This window comes from Micromesistius poutassou (assembly GCF_964030765.1).
Source record: "Micromesistius poutassou genome assembly, chromosome: 14".
Taxonomy (NCBI): domain Eukaryota; kingdom Metazoa; phylum Chordata; class Actinopteri; order Gadiformes; family Gadidae; genus Micromesistius; species Micromesistius poutassou.
The window spans coordinates 7,284,535-7,307,610 of NC_140284.1; the positions used below are offsets into that span (position 1 = coordinate 7,284,535).

Consider the following 23,076-nt stretch of genomic DNA (forward strand, 5'->3'; position numbering starts at 1 on the left):
GGTGGGATTATTTTGGGACTTTTTCTGTGGCCATTTTGGATTCTCGACGCCTACGGTGGCGTCCATGCGAGGATTCAGTGATAATACTCCACAAATAGGATCAAATCAAGATGAATGCAAAGGAAGGAAGATTGAGGAAGATTGGAACAAAGGAAGATTGTTCCCTTCCTCATCTACCGGGACTAGGATAGCCGCCGGTGTAGGTGTGTGTGTTGTGGTTGGGGTTAGGAGGTGGGACGGACGGAGGGGGTGGGGGGTGTGTGATCCTCAATCAGACATGGGGTGGGGAAGAGCAGGTGTGTGTGTGTGTGTGTGTGTGTGTGTGTGTGTGTGTGTGTGTGTGTGTGTGTGTGTGTGTGTGTGTGTGTGTGTGTGTGTGTGTACACTCAAGGCTAGGGCATCCCCAAGGGAAGAGTGAGAGGGAAAGAGAGAAAGATGAGAGCAAGAGAGGGATGATAGAAAGAGATGGGATTCATCTTTTGCTGCCTTTTCTGTCCTTGATGTGGGCAAACACTCATGCTCACACACACACACACACACACACACACACACACACACACACACACACACACACACACACACACACACACACACACACACACACACACACACACACACACACACACACACACACACAAACAACAACAACAACAACGACAACAAAAACTTGGCCAAAGAATCAAACAACTTATTCATAGACATGAGACGATGACATGAGACGATGACATGTCTATGTGCGTGACTTAGCCTACCTGTGATCTCTCGCACAGTGCGAAACACGTTGAGCTTCTCTGGGTCCAAGGCTTCGATGTTGTGATAGACGTCCCTGTAGGAGGGTGGAGGGAGCAGACACGAGGGGGACAGAACATTTTAAATTACAGGAACAGAGAGGTGGAAAGTAATGATTATCTATGGATTTGGGCCAGGTGGGCCATTGGAATAGGGCTGGAAGAAACCTTATCCCAATATCTTGATGAATAATATAATTAACAAGCTGGAACAAGCTGTCATTGTTAATGCTACACTGATTTATTTACAGAAAAGTGTAGTGTATAAGACCCAACAAAATACATAAAAGATGACACGGTTCATAAATACTGTATGTGATTGTACTGGACTGCCTTCATGTTCGTCATGCAATATGAATACATAGGCAGACTGCAATACATTAACAACACATCAAACATGTGCTGTAGGTAAGAGATTTGAAAGATGAAAGAGTGAGAGAGAGAGAGAAAGTAAGCAAGGCAAGGCAAATTTATGTATACCATTCAAACACAAGGCCATTCAAAGTACCACATAGAAATCACACGCAAAAAACATTTAAAGGACATTCATTAAATGATCATCAAAAATATTGAAGAATGTAAAATATAATAAATGAACGGAAAATGATATATGTTTATACAGTGTAAATATATATATATATATATATATATATATATATATATATATACACATATTATGCTGAATTTAAAAAACATGTTTCTCACCCTTTGATTCCAGTGATGAGGAAGACCAGGTTGCCATTGATTTTGGTGCAGTTGACAAATTTATCAATGTTGCTGGAGTCCACTGTCTGGGCTGTCTGCAGGCTGGCTGTTCCTATGCCATCACAGGCTACAAAAAACACACACACACACACACACAGGCATGCACACGTTGCAATCATCACAATTGATTATTTACTAAAAATAATGAGACAGAAGAATTACCAATGGCAACAAGGTAAGGTTTAATTAAATGATCCAGTTGGGTTTGAAAGCCCAGATAGCACTAACCTTTGGGGCAGATGTCAGTGCAGGGAATGCACATCTTGATGCGGTTCTGCTCCACTTCCATCTTGTTACTAGGGCACGCTCGCACACAGGAGCTCTGGTCCACAACAAAGTTGTCTGAAAATAAATAACAATCGGGGTTTTACACAGTATATATAGCCATATTTTTTAGCCTCTTTTTCTCAGGGATTGGGTCAATCCTGACATTAACCCCATGCCGTTATATTGAAACATTTGAGTGTTTTTCTTTTGCCTTAGAAGCAACGCTCGTAAATTGTTGAAGGTTTTTTGCTGGAGAATATAAACTTCACCTTCCGCTGCGCGAATATATGAGAGAGAAACATGTGAACATCTGTGCCTGCCCCCCTCCATCTAAGCATGAGATTCATGATGAAGCAACAATACGCTTTTTTTCAGAATTGCATCATTAATATACATGAGATGTGTATAATTTGAGTATGTGTATATTTCCTTGGTGTTGGTTCTACATATATTATACCTGAAAGACACAAACATCTTAAATGTGTAGAAAAGATAAAGAATGACACATTTTTGATGTGAAGGAACAAGTCATAATATACCGTATGTCTGACAAAACAAGAAACTAAAATTTGAGTAATCCAACCAGTTAATAGACAACGCATGGGGAAAAGATCATTTTGTGGAAAATGTATTTTGTACAGTGTACAAAAGTACACTGTAAAAGTGTGTGTGAGTGTTTGTGGGATATCCTGGATTTCAAATGAGTGTTACTTCAACACTGCAGCAAAAAAATAACAAGATCACAGGTCACTTTAAGCCTGCAAGGATCGGAAAATAACCCTGTGTAAAGTGTGTGTTTTTGTGTGTGTGTGTGTGTGTGTGTGTGTGTGTGTGTGTGTGTGTGTGTGTGTGTGTGCACGTATGGGTGCCTTGGTATCCAGGTGGTGGGTTCTTACGTGGACACTTCTTTACACAGAAGGCCCCGTACGTGTACTTGGCCCCGGGGTTGTGCTCCAGTTGAAAGGTGATGGGGTTGTAGAGGAAGGGCTGGGGGCACTGGGTCACACACGCCCCGCTGTCGTTGAAGTTGGTGCACGCCTGTTGAGATGCGCACACACACACACACACACACACACACACACACGTACATACAGACATGCAGACAAGCACGCACATACAGACATGGAGACAAAGCACACACGCATGCACATACGGACATGCAGACAAGCACGCACGCATGCACATACATAAAAACACATGCACGCACACATGTGCACACGTACATACATGCACACACATACATACGTAAACACACATTTGCATGCACACACAGACAGACACACCATGCATACACAGAACACAAAAAACACAGTCACAGAAAATTAGAACCAAAAGGAATAGAAAACAGATTCTCATATTCTTGTCATATTCTTCTTTTAATATAATGTTTGTATTTGCCACGCTGAATCTCTGCAAAACATAACCTCACACCAAACATAAATAGAATATCAAGGCCTAGAGGTCCTGATGCCCGTGATTGTTCAGTTACATGAAAGACCACTAATGGGTAGTCATGGCAACATACAATGATAAGGAGCCAAAACGTCCCAATATATCTTGTTCATACAAAACTGCCATGTAGCGCACACACACACACACACACACACACACACACACACACACACACACACACACACACACACACACACACACACACACACACACACACACACACACACACACACACACACACACACGGAAACAGTTGGTGGTTTATGAAACACTGAAACAGGCAATTTTGTATGTAGATTTCCGTTTTTTTGTGTAATTGCATCAAATGCAAAAGGCATGCTACAGTAGTCAATGCACTATGTATCATTGAGTCTCAAAATATGCATGGCCTTTTAATTTCATTACGCATTCAGGAGATTTTCAAAGCTTCTGGAGTTCGACTCTAAACTCTGCTGTCCTACTGGTGTTTTGTAATTGACTAATTAATCGTGAAATTAACCATAACTTAAACCTGCACAATGTACGTATTCTCAGTAGTAAACATTTTTTACATGATCTTTTTAAAACCAAAAAGTACTGTTGCCCTTTTTTCACACGTTGGTATGAAAGTCTGTTTTTTTATATACGTAGTTGTAGAGTATACGTAGTAGTAGAGTATATACGTAGTTGCAGTCAAAAGGTCACATAGTGGCCTGACAGCGCCAGACCAATTCACAAACGCACGTTTGGAACCTCTCAGTTCATCTTTGAGCTCCAAAGGGCATTATCAATGGGCGCAGACCAAAATTCCTCTGGACACAATCGGATGGACCTACAACCAATCAGAGCCACAAAATGTGTCACACATCAGTGGCAGCCATCTTGGTTGTTTATAAAAAATGCCTGAACAGTGCTCGTGTAGGACTCTCCTCTGTAGAAATCGTAGTCATCCCGCCCCACATAAGATAAACGGTTGCGATTGACTCGACCCGGACCAGGTCTGCTGGAAATCTGTCCTAACGGTAGGGGGGCCAGACACATATACCAGAGCAAATAAAACACACACTCGCAGATTTTGTCTGTGTTCCCAGGCTCTGTTTACTACGAAATGTTGCTATATACTCCAGGCTGAGAGGTTCAAACAACAATTTTTAATACAATCTAAGTTGCTTCGAATACAAGTGTCTGCTAGAAAAAAATAAAGATACTGTATAAACAAATATAAAAATATATTACATAAAAACCTCTTGTGGATCGTTCTATGCGATTTGTGTTTACGTAAGAATTACATGAAGAATGGCTCTTTATAATCAGATGTATTGTCTCAATGTAAAGTGAATCTCACAACTCAATTGACACAGACTAAATTAAAGTGGAATAAACAACATAGGAGGGAAATGGGAAATGTGTTCTTAATGAATAGAATGACATGTTGTAGGTTAACTTTACTTGATATTTCCCTTTCAAATGGCAATTTAACTGAAAAGTACACTGAAGGACGTTAATGACTTTTGCATTTGTAGAAGGTGAACACTCTGATTCATATAAAGTAAAAGGTCAAAAGAACTAAAGGAAACCCACGAAAAAATGGACCTGTACTGTCATTTTTTTTTTTTTAATGATTTTTAAAATTTGACTGTTGGATAGTTTCTTCTGGAGTGTGTATGTATGTGTGTGTGTGTGTGTTTTGTGTGTTTTGTGTGTTTTGTGTGTGTGTGTGTGTGTGTGTGTGTGTGTGTGTGTGTGTGTGTGTGCGCGTGCGTGCGTGTGTGTGTGTGTCTGTGTGTTTGCGAGTATACTTACAAAACAGTCTGTGTCCTTCGGCCCAAAGCAGCCACCTGCACATTCGCGATGGCAGCAATCACTCACATAGGAGCCGAAACAACGTCCGTCACACTGCTCAGCACACACTGTCTTTGTTACTGTCAGGAGAGAGAGAGAGAGAGAGAGAGAGAGAGAGAGAGAGAGAGAGAGAGAGAGAGAGAGAGAGAGAGAGAGAGAGAGACACACACACACACACACATTGTTTACCTCAAATTTACCTTGGAACAAACACCAAAAAACTGAAACCGAACAGGCATCTTTTTGTACCATTGTAGAACTAAGATTTGCTTGTTTATTGATCCCAATGGGTTCTTCTTTGTTCTTTTTGCTCCTGTGTTTGATTCAGCAAAACACAGATTCAATAACAACATTGAGGCAGACTTTTACGTAAAATTAAGTTAAATGTGTTATCTAGAGTTTAAGAGATCGTTGAGAGATATGTTGTGTGACGTGCAGGTCTCAAATATTAATGGTAAGCTTGATCCAACATGTCCACAAGCCAGAGCTTTACACTGCAAGGCTGTTTCCGGCCCAAGCCATGTTGAATAGTGCTGTCCAGCTTTATGTTTACTGCCTTGATGCTTTCTCATCTGAACCAGCCCCACCATGCAAGGACCTTCAGTGTGGATCATAAAGCAAATCGCACAGAGAGGAGGCTGGTTGGACTGATAAATGGATAGATAGATATAAATACAGATTCTCTATCTATCTATCCATATGTTGTGAGAAATGTGTACCTGTTTTTCGGTGTATATATACATGAGTACATGGGCTCTATATATTAAATACATTAAATGTTCATCCGTTAGGTTTACCCTCAACTCACGTTATGCTATGGTGGGCGGTGTCCGCTTGCTTTGAGGCAGAGTGGTGCAAAGATACCATCACAGTGATGCATAACAGCAATTTCTCTCTCTCTCTCTCTCTCTCTCTCTCTCTCTCTCTCTCTCTCTCTCTCTCTCTCTCTCTCTCTCTCTCTCTCTCTCTCTCTCTCTCTCTCTCTCTCTCTCTCTCTCTCTCTCTCTCTCTCTCTCTCTCTCTCTCTCTCTCATATATGACATGACGTGTCATCAGTGGTATTCCATTAACAGGCACGGGACCAAATGAAATGGCCTACTCGTTTTGAAAGACACTCTGTCAAGTAAATGACCTCGCCTGTACGGCGACACAATGCTGTTGATCAATTTGCCTTTAAACATCCACTTTAAAGAAAGACAGGGAAAAAAATACAAAAAAAAGTGATTCATCTTGTAAAGTATGCCCGGGTAACTTCCGTTTCAACATGCCATCGACAAGGCAATCCATCAGTCGGACTGCTACCTCTTAGGGCCCCGTTGCAAAAATGTGTTTCTTCATATCGGCTCTCTCAGTGAATGAAGTACATACATTCTGTATGTTTTTGTATGTTGTGTTTTGTGTTTTTATATGGAAAACATTAAAGTGACCTTTCTACTGAGATCTGAATTGGATTATATCTATCTATGGGACAGGGTTTTTCTCCTCAGTTTTAGAGTGATGATGATCATAGATTTTCACACTCAGACAGTGTCTGATTGTGAATTTTGTATTTGTTATGCTGTAATGCATTATACACATTGTCAAGGGGCTCAGAAGATGATGTGGTTTGGCTGGGACGATGAGCAACAGTTTTTAGTTTTTGTTAAATGTTTTGAGAATATGTTTCTGAATCTCTAAGGCATCTGATATTAGATGTTTTATATGTATATATGTATGTATGTATATGTATGTATTTTATATATGGTACGAATTGTCCCTTGAAGTAGGAAGTACATCTTTTCTTAAAAAAAAAAAAAAAAGGTAAATCGTTAAACATGTCCTTTAACACTGTCGTCACTGTACTAAATACAAACATGTATTTGGCTGTCCCTGAGCACTTTCTTCATGAATCTTCATGTTTCAAGTTGCTCAGGCCATGCTGAAACCATGTATGTTCAGATTTCCACCAGTTTCCGGGGCAGCTGACAACTCTCCTGGCACTACAGAGACTTGGTTTACTTTTAGACACCATTACACTACTTTTTTGTGGCGTTCCCATATACCGCCGCTTTGACACGGCTACTGTGGTCGTCAAAAGACTTCCGTTCTCCTCAAATGTAATTTACCGGCAACATCTGCCCTATCGCCAACCTCAACTTTGCTTATCTGCAGAGTGTAATTATTCACTCTTTTCTACGCGATAACACAGGAAGCAGACGCAAACACATCGGGGCCGTGTGGATGGGCTCATACATTAGGGAGGGGTGGTGTCTGTGTGTGTGTGTGTGTGTGTGTGTGTGTGTGTGTGTGTGTGGGGGGGGGGTGTTTGGAGAGACAAAACCAGAGTGTTATCAGCAACCAGTCGGTGACAGTGCCATTACCGAGTCCAGGAGAATCGGTTGAATCCTCATTATCTTAATGAGATCATGGAGGAAGAACAAATGGAAGGGGACAGGGGGAGGTGTGACAGAACAGAAGGACGAGCAGCAGAGGGGGCCGGGACGCAGACAGACACCGGGGGGGGGGGGAGTTGAGGACACGGATGGAGAGGTGAAACATAAGAGTAAGAGTAACGTAAGAGAGAGGTTGAATAGGGAAAGGCTTCAGGGGCCAGAAGGGTCAGGGTTTGGGGGGGGGGAGGATATTATTATATTCATGGAGAGATGAAGGTTGGTGCATTTGTTTGGGGGTGATTTTACATTAGCAGACCAAATGACAAGGAGCCCTTTGATCTATTGATTTCTTCCACTGTTCTTTCTTTCTTTATTCTCCTTTATTTTCCATGCCTGCTGTCCTTTTTACTACCTTGTCTTTGTCGCTGGCAAAGACCAGAGTTCAGGTTCTATGGAGTCCATGGGGGATTCCTTGTCTTGCTCCAAATAAGATCAAGGAGATTCCAAACCAGCGGTACGCGTACACAAGGGGGTATATGTGTAGGTTTCAGGGGTCTCTTGGATTTCACTTTGTTTTAACTACAGAACAAAAAGTATGACATGAAATTAAAATGTTCAAACATTAAAACATATAATTGGCCTACATGTTGAATGTTGCTGATAAATAAATAAAATACATGAAATAGTTCTCTTCCTAAACATCATAGCTAAATTAAATTGTTTATTAGTTCATTGGAAAACATGATTTGAATGACGCAGTGCTGAAGCCTTACCGATGGGGCTGTGGGGTTCATCAGAGAAGAAGTGTTTGAAAACCCTGTCATTCACTACAGCTCTGACCCGTTTTAACATTGGCTACTTTAGAAATCAGATTATATTATATGTTGTCTACTCTATACCCACTCGCAGTTAAAAATCGATACATTGTGTGTGTGTGTGTGTGTGTGTGTGTGTGTGTGTGTGTGTGTGTGATTTTTTCTTGTTTTCTCAGAAGGACGGCAAGGGAAACCAGACAGCGAGAATTTGTAAAAGATCTGTGACAATGTGAACGAACGAATGAGAGCAGGAGAAGAAAAAAAAGACAGAGCAAGAGAGATAAAGAGAGAGGGAAAGAGAGCGAGAGAGAGAGAGCGTGTACGGGAGGGAGTCAGATGGAGAGAGAAGTGAAGTGTCTGTGCCTGTGTGGCCGGCTCTAAAGGTAATTACTACAAATGACCAGTATTAGAGTGTTATGCCGTGAGTGACAGACAGACTAATAGGGTCCCATAGAGAGATTGTGGCGATAATTGAACGGCAGAATGGCAGACAGAGAAAGAGACAAGAGAGAGGGACCTGAGAGAGACAGTCTTGAGCTCTTCCCCTGCTATCATGCTGATCTGTTAAGCACAACACTGGCTAGCAAGGACAGCTGTGCTCTCTAGAGTGCACTTAGAGATCATAGTGCAATTGATGGATCGCCTGTGGTCTTTAGTTGGTGTTTGAGGACGGTGGAATTAAGGTCCAGAACAGAAGGAATGGGCTTGTGTGTGTGTGTGTGTGTGTGTGTTAGTGTGTGTTCTATGTGTGTGTGTTTCTGTGTGTTTCTATGTGTGTGTGTGTGTGTGTGTGTGTGTGTGCATGTGCATGTGTGTGCGTGCGTGCGTGCGTGTATCTCTGTCTGTATTCGTGTGCACTTGAGCGTTTTTGACAGTTCATTATCTGTTAAAAAAAACAATACATGGTTGTTTTTGTTTTGTTTTGTTTAAGTGTCACTTGACTTCCACTTTCAAATTATCCATTAGATGCTCTCGCCGCTTAGTTTAGAATTTTGGGATTGTAATGCTAGAAAGGCCGCTCACCAAATTGGATGGTAAACCCTCACACAGGATAATTAGTGTGCACCACCGATGTCTGAATTTATAAGCAAATCAGATATAATTTAATTCAAGGTAGAATGCGTAAGCATGATCGTCAATGATTAACAATGTGGTAGGTATCAATGCAAAAGATTACTCAATAATTTTTTCTCCAAACATGAAGGAGATTATCAGTTATTGAAGTGCAGGTAAATTGTCTATTTAACACATGTACATGTGCAATTACTTCATTTTAGTAGCAACTGTGGGGGAATTAGTTTAGCTGCTCACAAAAACCTTGAATATAATGTAGTACAGGAAAGGTTAAAAAACCACGCCTGCCACTTTACAGCAGCCAAATTATAGCTACTAACTTCCAAGCAACCTTCATTGTTTCTCTTTCCAACAACCACAAATGCCTCTAAAGGTGCCTCTAAATGTTGTTAAAGGTTGGTGGTCAGGGAATGGCCAGCATTGTCCATTCCCAATTAATGAATTGAATAAACTTATCGACAATCACCATTAAACGCTTTCAGTAACTCATCCGTAATTGACTATAGTGTTACTATTGCAGTGCATTACTATTTTTATTTCATTAAAAACAATACAACAGAAAATTAACGGGAGTTTTTGGTTTTTTGGGCATGACATTTGTTGCGTGTGCTTGAGAGCGTGAGATTGCAGATGCGTGAGAGTTGGCAACCCTGCTATTGTGTGATAACTCCGTCTACAGTTTAATGAAGTGCTCTGTTTAACTTTATAACCAAACACTACAATGAAACAAGAGTGATGTCACTCCCATCTTTTGTTTGGCACATTTATAGATCACTGGGCTCTCACTTCAGCCAATCAGAATAATAAAAAAAGTTTAAACTCCTTAAGCCAAAAACAATGTGCCCTTGAGTTTGGGGTAGAGGGAAAGACAAAAGCTAATTAGCCCTCGTTTACATAGCGGCCATCTTGGTTCCATATTGGATCCAAAACACAAGCTGAACTGAACGTGGAAATCCACATTCAAACTCCCCCACCCATCCAGCGCTGAGAACAAAGTTGACTGCAAGGTGAATGAATATGACGCATGGAAGGGGGCCGTGGGGTGTGCCTGAGGGTATAGGGCAGCACAGAGTAAACAAACAGTAAAACACTTGTTGTAGTTGTCTGGCTTTAGACTCACAGCTCTGACACTGGTCCTCCTTAGGTCCCCAGCAGCGGCCATTACAGGAGCGATGGCACTTCTGACCTGAAGGGAATAGACAAGGCACAGTTAGCGCTGTTAGAGCGGTGCTGGGGGGGAGGGGGGAAGGGCTCTTTCCTTGAATCATACTCATAGTATTGTCTCCAGGAAACAAAGGGATATTTGAAAGCAAAATAACAAAATGCTACTTAAGTTGTGAAAAAGTGGGATAGATTGCTTTTTTTACCATTAGTTTATTTATTAGTTACTCATGAGTTACTCATTAGAGTAGTTTGTTATAATGATTCAATGTTTACCCCAAAATATTGCTTTACAAATCAACTAAGAAAGCATAATAAATTATATATATTTCCACACAATTCTTACACAGAAAAACGTGTCTTTCACACTCTCTCCTTGAGAGATACTAAGGCCCAGTCCCATTTTTCTCCCCTTAACAAGAACACTTGCTTTGAGTGCCCTTAGCTGCAAGTCAGCTACCGAGCTGGCTAGCGTTCAAGGGTTGATTTTAAAGGAAAAACAGCACTCCCCCTTGCTCCCTTAAGTATTGGGACACCCTACCCCTTCGTGGGAACGTGCAAAGTCTAGCGTTAGGGCCTAAGAGTTAAGGACCCTAGCCCCCTTTCCCCTCCTAATCTCTCTCTCTCTCTCTCTCTCTCTCTCTCTCTCTCTCTCTCTCTCTCTCTCTCTCTCTCTCTCTCTCTCTCTCTCTCTCTCTCTCTCTCTCTCTCTCTCTCTCTCTCTCTCTCTCTCTCTCTCTCTCTCTCTCTCTCATTCAGCACCAAATTCCACATCAAATCCTCCCTTCTCTTTTCCCATCTCTGTACAATTGTGTCCCTTGTATGCAAACGTTGGACGTTTGCAGTTTGCACATATGGTCACAATATTGCACACAGCATAAAAACAGCAAACTCCAGGCAGAATGGTGCCTCACAAAGGTATTTGATAAATAGACTGTCGGGCTAAAACCTACGCTAGAACGAGTCGAGAGAAGGACTCCAGTCACTCCAGTCACCCTGTAACTCGATAGACAGGGGGAGGAGAAAAGCCAGGGAATCCCACCCCTCTGAGTCGCAGGTGTAAAAGATTGACACAGTAGCTGCCGTAATATATAACCCTGCGTGTACACCTATAAGAACAACAGGCTTGACAAACACAGGACAACTAGCAAGCATCACACCTGCTATACACAGAGGCTCGGCACAAAATGGTTGCGATTTTACTTTCCCTGCAAGCATCGAAGTTAACCCATAGATTCAAACTGTCAACCAGAGAGTCAACCAGAATTTATTTCCTATTTTTCAGACTGACTTAAGCTTAGGTCATCGAGGCTGTACTTATTTTATTCTTTTATTATCACTTGCTTTTACTGCCCTTGCCTCTGAAACACAGACACAATCTGCTAGGCGGCTGCGAGACAGCATTCGGATACCCTGTGCAGCAGGGTGCTTCACTTACAACACTTTCCACCAGACAGCTGGCCAAACAAACTGTGTCAAACTCCTAACTAAAATTCATTACTTTTTGATAACCTCCCCAACATGTTTGTGTACACGGAATACATTGTGAGGTGAATAATACACACAATTGCGTGCTCAACTAGGTCAGACGTGTCTGCATAACACCAGCATAGCACCCGAAAGCACCCCGGGCTGGGCCTGGGACAAGAGGCAGGCAGAAGGAACGGTAACTCAGAAGCTCACAGTGTATTGTTCAAATTAAGAATCTACACTCATAAAGTCCATAATGGTAGACAAAAACAAATCAAAACAATAACAACCGCAATCGTAAAAAAAACAAAAAAAAACACTTCCAGCTTCTTCCCGGCAAGGAGATTATGTCCTCAAGTGATGGATTACACGTTTGGACATCATTGGTGTTCCTCCAGAGCTCGAGTCCTCAGCTGTGGAGCAAGGCCAGCAAATACAAACACAAAGCCAAGTGTGTGTGTGTGTGTGTGTGTGTGTGTGTGTAAGCTCATGTCCTGAAAGTGAAGCACAAAGCTCATATGGTAGATGCCATAGGGGGCTGGGGATAAATAGGATTAGAATAAACATCATCCACTCCATTAATTGCAAAGTTTAACAAAGAGACTAAAAGACAGGGGGTCAGTGGGCAGGGAGAATGGGGCTTCCTTAACCCTGTTGAGACTTACCCCTGCCCCTTGCAAGGATAATGAATGTGTGTACATTTTTCAAAAATTTTACATGTGTGTGTGTGTGTGTGTGCCTGTGCGTGTGTGCGTCTTCCGCCCAGTAATGAAATCACTTCATCAGCATAGGTCATTCTTTAACAATAGCTGGTTGAGTTATTGCTCTAATCCAAGGGTTGCCGCTTATGCCTGAATTGTTACAATGGGTGTTGTGATTAAGGTCAGATGGTAATTGTGTTGTGATTGTGTCTTTCACTGCTCACATTCTGCCACTGATCAGCTGCCTACGCATTAGGTAGTTCTAACACTGATGTAGGGTTGGGGACTTGATCCCAATGCTTGTTTTTTTTTCTTAAGACATTGCCGGATTGTTATAATTTTATTTAGCTCCTTAGCTCTTACCTAATCAGCAGAGGAAAATCTGAGCAGAACAATAGCTGCTTTCACATATGACCTCCGTCTTTTCTCCGCATTTGTGGAGCAGGAGGTTCGACCGTGAGGGTCATTCACACTTATTCACACTTGATGCCCGATATGCGGAGATCTGTGTCGTTCAGTCATCAGTAGAATCTCCGGCTGCTTAAGGGGGGCGGGCTTGCAAGGGGTGGGATATGACGTAGGGTCGAGGTTCGCAAGAGGCGGGATCGGGTTTGTTTTGGTTTGACCGCAGACCGCGCACAGGCAGAACGGGCAGAACTCATCGCGATCATCTTAAATGTTGCTGCAGCGATGCATATATTCCATTGCATCCACAACATCCGCATCGATCGATGAACGAGTGGAGCATGAGTTAAAGACAAATAGAAGAAACGACAAACAAGAAAGGCGTCGCGAACGACTGCGTTAGAGAAAAAAAAAAAGAGAGCGTCTTTTTTGGCTTAATTTCACATCAAACAAACACTGGGACAAATGTAGTTGATTTCTGTGTTTAACTGAGAAAACAGGGAGTGGAAGGACGGGACGAGAGTTAGTGCATGTGTGTGCACCAGAATGGCAGTGTGTGTGTGAGCGAGAATGGCTGTGTGTGTGTGTGAGTGGACGCGCGAGGAGAGCGAGCGGTAGTGTGTGTTAGTGAAGTAATGAGTCCGCTTTATTCCGACCATATTCAAACCTATAAGCAGACCCACTGCTGTTACCCCCGAGAGAATGTTCCTCCTGTGCTCCTCGACTACGGTTTGGGAGCCGACAGCAGGAAAGGTGTAACATAATAATAAAAAAAACTATTCATACTAAATATTGTATGATGTGTACTTTGAGGGTTATGATAAGACCTATAATTTAGCATTCACCACGAATGACGAATTAATGAAAAGCAGTGCCACATTAATTATATTTTTTAAATCATTCAGCAAACAAAAGGCAATAGGCTGATTATCGATTAGGGTGCGGGTGCCACTAAATGACATGCAAACGTTCTTCCTTCGGAGAACATACTACCTCGGGGGTAGTATTTTTTTCAGGAGGTCCAACGTCAGGATATGTCATTCACATATACGGCACCTCCGTAGAATAGACGGAGAATAGACGGATGCACGTCCATGTGTGAAAGCAGCTAATAAATAAAGATTATTGAGAAAGCATGTGAACAATGTCCCTTGTCTGGGACAAAAAAACTCCATGTGGTGAGTTTTATGTATTTCCACATTTTATGTCTGAGGATTTAGTCTTGTGGCAGGGGGAAATTCTCAGCCTCCCTATAGTAATATATTGGTGCAGCTTTGCAGAACTGATACTAGGCAGTCTTTTTTGTGTGTGTGTGAACACCCTTAAACCACAGAGGGGTTCATTACAACAACAAAACAATAGAATGCTAAGAAAACCTCGCCTATAGCACTGCAACCATTCTCCCCCATGCTTTCAAAATAATTTATTCAATTGCTTCATTTTGTAGTTTGAAATGACATCTGGATTTCGATCCCTTGTGCTATGTATGTTTTGAGAGGACCTTATTAAAAACAAGACTTCTGCTCAAAACATTTGTCCAAGTGCAACACATAAAAAAGAAAATACATATTATTTTAAGTTGAACATTTCTCAGATAACCTCAGAGAAAAATCTGAAATCCTTTTTTTTCATAACTTGGACCATTTCCTCATTAGGACATTAAGAGGCTCTTCGGATGATACTAAATATTACTCACATGTGACACTGCTATTGGTGGGGACTATCACAGGGTTGTTTCTGGGGTTCTTCACTATGTCTTGCCAGTGGATCGTATCGGCGTGGCACAGGAACTTGTTCTGGTCCACATACACACCTCCGGCAAGGATCTCTGTTGGAGGAAGAAAAGGGGACGTTTATTAGAATTGGAAGAGATGCATTGACAATTATTTCAACTATCGGTCTTACCCTCTCTTTCACACAAACCTGAACACACATGCACACTCACAGACACACAGAGAGAGTTACAACTGGTTTTGGTGTTACTTTGGTGCAAGCAATTCAAGTAGATTAAAAACTGAATCTGCAAATGAAACTAGCAGTACCTCTCGTTGCAGTAAGTTGCAGTCACTATCTCGGTTTGTTAGGATTCTATCTCTCATTGTAGTTTGTGATACTAAATCACTAGTGTTGGTTAACAAATCAAGTGTAAGTTACTACATCTTTAGAGTCTGATGACTCTGAAGTATTCCCTCTTCTGCGTCCCATCTCAAGGTTCCTTCCTTGATCATTGGTGGAGGTTTTTCTTGCCCTATGGGGGGCTAGGTTCAGGGGGGTGGGATTACAACAGGCCTGTGAAGCCGATTTAGAATGTAACTGTGATTAACTGTGGGCTTTACAAATATAACTGGCTCGGCTGGACTTCAGTCAGTTACTTTCTCTGTAAATGGAGGCGAAATATGGATATAAAATACAAAATTATAATAATAATAAGGGGTGACCTCGTATATTTGATGATTTGAATCTTGGATAGAAAGACTCTAGTCTACGCAGACTTTAATTGTTGAATCGTTGTGTAGAGAAAATTGTTTGTAACAGCAGGAAATTCCATTGGGAGGACGGGGCTGCTAAATAAGTGATGCCACAGCATTGCTTGGCTTCTAGAAGGAAAAGCTCAGTTATACAATGTTTTTGTGGGGGTGGGGGATTGATTCAGTCTTCTGTGCGCAATTTGCTATTTGCTGTGTTTTGCTTTCCATAAATGTCCTTATTGTTTGCTTGATTACCTCTTTGTTTTAATGGTAGTGGCACTATCCAATCATTTCCTTTTAGAAACATAGACCATAGTCTAGAAGGATACACATTGTCAGGAAAAAAAAAACCTTGAAAGTTTGGCAGTATTTCAAAACAATTAAAGATGATCCAAAATAGTTGAATGCAAACTGTGTCAACAGCAGCTGTCATATCATACAGCTCGTGCTGCTGAAAACAATTCCCTCCGTCGGTACTCAGTGGTGCATTTTCCCTCTTTCGAGTGTTGATGATGGGTCTGGTCTGAATCAGAGTCGAATATGCAAAATTGAAGTTAAGGACACTCCTAATATTTAGTAAATAATAAAGGATAAATGTCCATGACCTCAAATATTCAAATATTTTCTTCCATTGATGCTTTACTTAAAGTGCATTGCTACATGCTACAGAATCAGACACATAACCCTTTTTTTATACTTGAAACAATAGGCTAGGATTTTAACGAGAAAGTATGCTTCGCAGTATAGCTTTAAAATGTGATTGAAAACATGCACCGGCTAAAGTAGCCCCAACAAACACTGCTATGCACACGCACACAAATGAATTGTTACCTTTGTTTCCTACTTCTGTGACAACTGTGCACATGTTTACATGCAAGCCACCGTCAACACCCACACACATGCCTGCGAAAGAGATGGGCGCACACCTACGCTCCCCTCACAGGCCCCCCTAAAGTCACAGCCAATAGTGGCTGAGATCCGCGGCGTGCGGTGTGTTGATGCTGGTTGTGGCGAGGTAGGGCTCAGACAAAGCCATGTCATATTGCGGTTATTAAGACACCCTGATATTATCCTGTTGTTTGTCTGCCTTCGGCTCATCCTTCGTCCTTCTGTCCTCACCACAAACAAGACCCAAAAACAAACAAATATATAACCCCCCCCCCCCGCCCCCCAAAAGAAAATAATTATGAGACCACCCTGCGACAACCTCCTCCCCCCTCCTCCCCCCTGAGTCACCCAGCAGCACCACCACCACTTTACTACTTAATCCTTCTCCCATTTAAACCACAGGGAGAGGACTGGCAGTAAGCCCCTGAATTTCATGTCATTTCAAATTTCATCAGGGTGGAGGGGATGGGGGTTTCCCGTCGCTCTGATCAGCATGGCTAGTCCACCAATGATAACCAGACTTTGGGGGCTTGGGGGGGAGGCGGGTGGAGATATTTTTCTGTCTCTCCAACAACTCATTCTCCCTCTGCCCGTCTGTCTGTCCATTAGTGTGTCTCCACTTCTCTGCACCTCTCTCTTTCTGTTTCTCGCATTTCTCCTATGACCAAAGACGCACAGGCACCTGCACACACACCCACACTGACACAACACCCACACACACCCACACAGATCCAGACAGACACGCACGGAGGGAAGGCCAATAAATGATTGGACACGGAGGGTGGTTTCCCCGATTATTGTTGTTTTGCATGAGTTCTTAGGAAGTATAATCTCCTGCTGAGAGTAAAAGGAAGAAGAAGGGAGAGGGAGACAGAAGGAGAGAAAAGGTGAGGGCGAGGGGGAGAAAACCTTAAAAACACAAAGAGAGAAAAGAGAGAGACAGAATGAGGAAGACAGCAAGAGAGAGAGCGAGAAAGAGATGGGGGGGGGCGGGTAGAATAAAAATGATAAAGCAGGTGAAGCCTGCTATCAGATTTGCATTATTTACAGTAGCATGGGTTCTTTTCATGGGTCTCCCCACAAACAAATTACAGGAACAGGTCTGAAACAGATGAGACGCATAATCCAAACCCAGAGAACCCAGTGGCACCTAACACACACACACACACACACACACACACACACACATTTGAGAACACGTACAGCCCAAAGGACATTCAACGATAAAGACTGAATTGAATTAAATGATACAAATAAATTAGGTTGATAGGGGTCCTATTCCTTGTGTGTGTGTGTGTGTGTGTGTGTGTGTGTGTGTGTGTGTGTGTGTGTGTGTGTACACGTATGAAAAGTAAGTATGTACGTTTGTATCTCTGCATTTATGTATGCATGTATGTGTGAATGTGCATACACTGCAGATCAGGTTATCAGGGGAATCAGGGAACTGGGAAATCCTGGTGGTCTTAAGCTTTTTTCCTCAGAAAATAAATCTCTTATGGCAACTGATGATTGAAAATAATGAGAGAATGATGTCAGTGCCCCCAGAATGTTGTGAATAATCACACTAACATACTGGACTGACATGCGGGCTGATATGGCAGGAGCTGAAGGCAGTGGCTGGGAACAAGATTAATTGCTTTTGTTGTTCTTCTAACTGGAGGCTTTCCGGGATATTTCAGGTGCTTCTTTCTGTCACCAAGCTATGAATCATTCACAACCACCGCCGACCACAACAACAACAACAACATGCTAACACACGCAGGCCTTTTCATTAACAGTAAAATGCTTGATTAGCATAGTGGCTAGATGCGCCGTTGGTGGTCACAGGGGACTAACGGTAAAGGCTTGTTGTTGATTGTGCTGCTAGGTAGAAAAAAATGGCGTGTTAATTAGCTCGTTCATGCCACCATCTCCCTGGCTATTCCCGACTTGTCTTGAGAGCCCCTGCAGAAGGGCCTCTCTAAACGGAAATGGGGTTCCATCCACGGCCTTTAAGAGGGAAACAATATGAAATGTAAGAACGCAGAACAAAAGCATGCAGCCAATTATTTCAAGGGTAAACATGTGTTTGGCTTTTTTTTAATTGCTGTGTGGGGATGAATTTGATTAAGTCTGGGAGGCAAATATCAAACCCTTGAAAAAATAAAACAACAGTATTAATGAGTTTGTGAGAATGAATTAATATGGGGTTGCATGGGCGACGTTGTGAAGTACGCTGCACCCACTGAGTGGCACGTTAAATGAGGCTTCATTTGCCTTATAATATGGAATTGCAATGTCCAAATTGGGGCTAGGCGTGAGCAGTAAATGACTGCTGAGATACATGCTGTGAATGAACAATACAAACAAATAAATCCAAAGACAAACCACACATAAACATGGGAAATAAAAATCAAGCAGGAACGATGTAAGTTACTTTCAACTGGCCATTCATCTAGTCAGTCTCAAAGACTGACAGACCGACTGGTAAAGCAGCTATTAAACACACTGACGTATTCTCCGTCACACACCAGAAGAGAGAGAGTCGGGAACACTTGATCAGACTTAAGGACTGTCCTATATAGAAACGAAAATAGAGAGAAACGCACACAAGGAAATATAGCCAGACAGATACACAACAAGAGTGTTTCTCTGCTCTGGCAGATGAAGTAGGGGGTGTGAGCCTCCCATGAGCTACACTCCCATTGACTTCAGAGAGCTGACTCAGACACGCCTCAGTGCTGCTCACGGCTCTGAGGGGCCGAACACAACACAAAAACTCCCCCCCCTAAACACCATGGGAACATATTCTGGAACAGCCTCTGGAAGTATATTCACTAGGACACTTCTCTCATCTCGCCCTGAATAGGAGGAGGATAGTCTGCGAGGACAAACAGTAAAAGACCAGTGTGGAAAAATTGTTTTTTGAAGCCTTTTAATGCATTGCTTGAACTTCCCAACCGCCTACACACACAGACAGATACACACACACACACACACACACACACACACACACACACACACACATTGAAGACACTGATTGGCTTTGACACTGTACAACGCTTACAAGGCAAGCTAGGTAACCATGACGGTAAGGATACTGAGAAAGGAAACCATCTGCCTTTTCCATGAAAATAAATACAATAAATAGGATCGGAAGCTTTAGATATAGACTGGCAGCTAAAACCACAACAACGACGACCACCACACACCAAATGGATTACATTGCATTCCAGCAATGCTGAAACTAAGTAGACACAAGGCGTCTATTCTTCCATTAAAACAATCCCTAAGTATCTCGGAGTGTGTCTGCAAGCCAATCATTTGCATACCACCGCTGGGTACGCCATGCTGTCATAGGGCTGCGGCACACGCCTAGAGCCCAGTGCCAATCAACCACACCGGGCCGCGGGCCTGACCACTCTTTACCGCCGTTAGTCACTGGCTGGCTCACACGCAGGAGGGCAAGTCCCTGTGTCTTCTGTACAAATAGGTGATCTCCTTTCCCATCCATCATCTGCCTGTACTGCCGCACGCACACCCACACACACATCACCCCCCTAGCCCCCACGCAGACTCTGCCGTTGCCAAGGCGACGACATCCTCCTGCCTGTGTGTGTGTGTGTGTGTGTGTGTGTGTGTGTGTGTGTGTGTGTGCGTCTGTGTACTTTTGTATTCGGTACCTCTATAATCGCATGCTTACAAAATGTGTACACCCCGCTGTGATGAAACGAAAAATCAATCGCTAATATAACCTGACGCATAACTGCCACCTTTTTTATCATTCCAATGATTGACCTTGACATTACTTGATTTATGCATTAGTTCAGTAATGCAAACAGGGTAGTATAATATAACCAAAGGCACAATACGCGGACACATATGCAGATGCACGCCCAAACACGGTGTTAGCAGGGATCACCACTTCAGGGCTGTGCTGGAAATGCCACATATTGACCATGGAACCCTGTTGTAATTTGAAAGACGTCCATTAGCTACACCTCTAACCCTCTCCCATTGAGCGAGAGTGCTTGGACACCAGAGAGCGAGCAGGGGGGGGGGGGGGGTACGCCTCTCACCTCCGTCACGCATCACTCCGCCTGTTGTAAACCAGGTGGCCTAGCGACACGGGCGGTGGCGGTGCCACACAGATATGATTGCGCTTTTATGCGTTTAACTGGTGACCTGAAAAGAACAACCACATTAGCTTTACTACATAAAATGCTTTATGAGGTTTCCACTGGTGAGACGGTGGCTTGGGGAATTGGCGGCCTGGGAAACACCAGCCGTTGTACTGAGCAGTGTAAGGTCCTGTGCATACTAGAGGGAACAGAGTTGAGTTTGGTATGGATATTTCAAAATGTACTACGAGTTACTGATTATGAACGGCGTGGCAATATTTGTCGCCTGTTCCATAATCCACTCAAGGATTATAAAAAACGGAGTTGATCTGAATGCTTTAAGATTGTACGTTTTAAACGTGTGTGCATGCGTGTGTGCGTGTGTGTGTGTGTGTGAGTAGAGAGGGAAAGAGCATATTTAAAAAGCATTTGCAACTGTGACATTCAAGGCTGAGAGACCACAGCATCACGTGCGGGGGCCATGTGTCATGTGACCACCTGGGTGTCCTTCATGTGCCATACATTCAAAACGAGTCGGGTGTCTCGCAAATAGATACAATTATTCTGAAAGGATTCTGTCAAGACAGTTTGGAAGAATAAGCTGCATGCCCAAAATGCATCAGTGTTGTTACAACATGATGACACTGGGGATATAAAACACAAAAGGATACTGTAAAAAAGACATCTCAGCATGTGCTTCGAGAGGATGACTGATGGAGCAGTAGAAGCAAACACGAAGGGGGGTAAGGAAATCCATTTAATTCAAAAAGGTGAAACTACTTCACCCTTCATTTTGCAATCCACGAAGGCCTGTTGGGAATCCAAAACAAAATGAGCCTGACACAAACTCTTTGAAATAAGCACTATTTTTTGCGTGTAGTTTATCATGAAGTGATAGAGAAATGTATTTGGCAGTTGTTGTTTTTTCCCCAGCAAGGGGTTCGATATTTTTCAAACTTAATTGGATTGGAGTCTAAAGGATTTTACTTTCTTAATATGTTCTTTGTTACAAGGGAATTGTTCAGATTGGATTTTGCCTATCCTCTGTTGAGTTGCCGTTACCAAGTGTTAAGGTACCGGTCATTCAAGATTGGCTTGAAAACCGATTTCTCTTCTGCTGCCAAGGGAATTTCAGTGAATATATAAGGGGCTATTGATTCAATGAGGCCGTATCCCTCATGCAATGACTTCCTGAGAGTCTTCATGTGAATTGATCGAAGGGTTTGGGAATTGCGGAAAGATGGTAGACACATTACGAATGTACGAGTGGAGAAATGAAAACATCCAGACGTGCTTTAAAAGATGAGTGTGGGTAGGTAAAACGAGCAACAAAGTACTGCGTCATAGAGTAAAAGTACTTGGCAACAACTATTAAGGGCAATAAGTGAACAATGGAGGACATGATTCTCAGTAAATAACAGCTCTCTCTTGTGTATGTCTGAAGGCCACTTAGCTTATCAAGGTTTGTGTCTGATCAGCCTGCCAGCTGAATTAAAAAAAACCTTGCTCTTTGGAATCGGCACACACACACACACACACACACACACACACACACACACACACACACACACACACACACACACACACACACACACACACACACACACACACACACACACACACCAAATGGGACTTGATGGAGTATAAGGAGAGATGATGAAACACGATTAAACAAAGAGAAAGAGAGGGGGAGAGAGCGAGAGAGAGAGAGTGAGAGAGCTCAGGTAGCACCTGTACAGTAAGGGCACATTTCGTAAGACTCGCATAATCAAGGTCGTCTTTTTGACCTATTGAAACGTTTGGGTAACATGACACGGAAGTGCATGCAAGGAATGCAGAATGAACGGAAGATGGCTGGAGCTTGTGGACCAAAGGTATGCAGAAGTCACCTAAGCACTACAAGATTCTCTAAAAAACATGATCAATCCACAAGGAGAGGAGTAGGATTTGGCAATTCCAGAGTATTTTAAAACACAGCAATGAACTTTAAATAAACAAGATACACAGTGAAATACCAGTGGCAGCTAGACCTGAAAGGCTTTGCGGAAATAAATAAATTTGAGGGCCAGGGAGCAAACCCTGGCCCAGTAGGCAAAAATAAGCATATTAATATTTCAACTTCTGGAACAAACAAAGGACTAGGACATGCTTACTTATTGAAGATAAACGGATAACACTGAGAATGAAAAGTTCTTCGCTGCAGCACAGCCTTTTGAGGGACCTGTCCAGACTTTTTTTTGAAGGTAACATACAAAAATGCTGTGGAGAAAAGACATAAAAGAAATACAACCCGCTACCTGAATGAAACAAAACAAAAATGGAACCGTTACAAGCACATCAGCCGGACATTTTCTGGCACAAGGTGGAGAGGATACCGAGAAGGAGGAGATGCCAGCGCTGTGCTTGGGGATTTTAGGCGGCCTGGCAATTAGTGCTGCTGGCTTACACACAACTCTTTGTACATGTACACGAGGAACGTCTTACTTCCATTACTACTAAAAGCCTTGACAAGAATCTGCTCAAAGTATG

General features: G+C 42.6%; 1 protein-coding gene across 1 annotated transcript in view; it reads right to left on the minus strand.

Moving 5' to 3' along the window:
• Positions 1-23,076, minus strand: part of LOC311358667 (receptor tyrosine-protein kinase erbB-4-like) — a 200,688-nt gene that overhangs the window by 69,359 nt on the left and 108,253 nt on the right. The window contains exons 4-10 of the mRNA XM_084478779.1: positions 14,788-14,919; positions 10,475-10,540; positions 5,055-5,173; positions 2,717-2,858; positions 1,782-1,895; positions 1,494-1,620; positions 753-826 (exon numbers count right to left, since the gene is read on the minus strand). Coding sequence (XP_084334905.1) covers positions 753-826; positions 1,494-1,620; positions 1,782-1,895; positions 2,717-2,858; positions 5,055-5,173; positions 10,475-10,540; positions 14,788-14,919 — 774 coding nt within the window. The remainder of the gene's footprint in view (positions 1-752; positions 827-1,493; positions 1,621-1,781; positions 1,896-2,716; positions 2,859-5,054; positions 5,174-10,474; positions 10,541-14,787; positions 14,920-23,076) is intronic.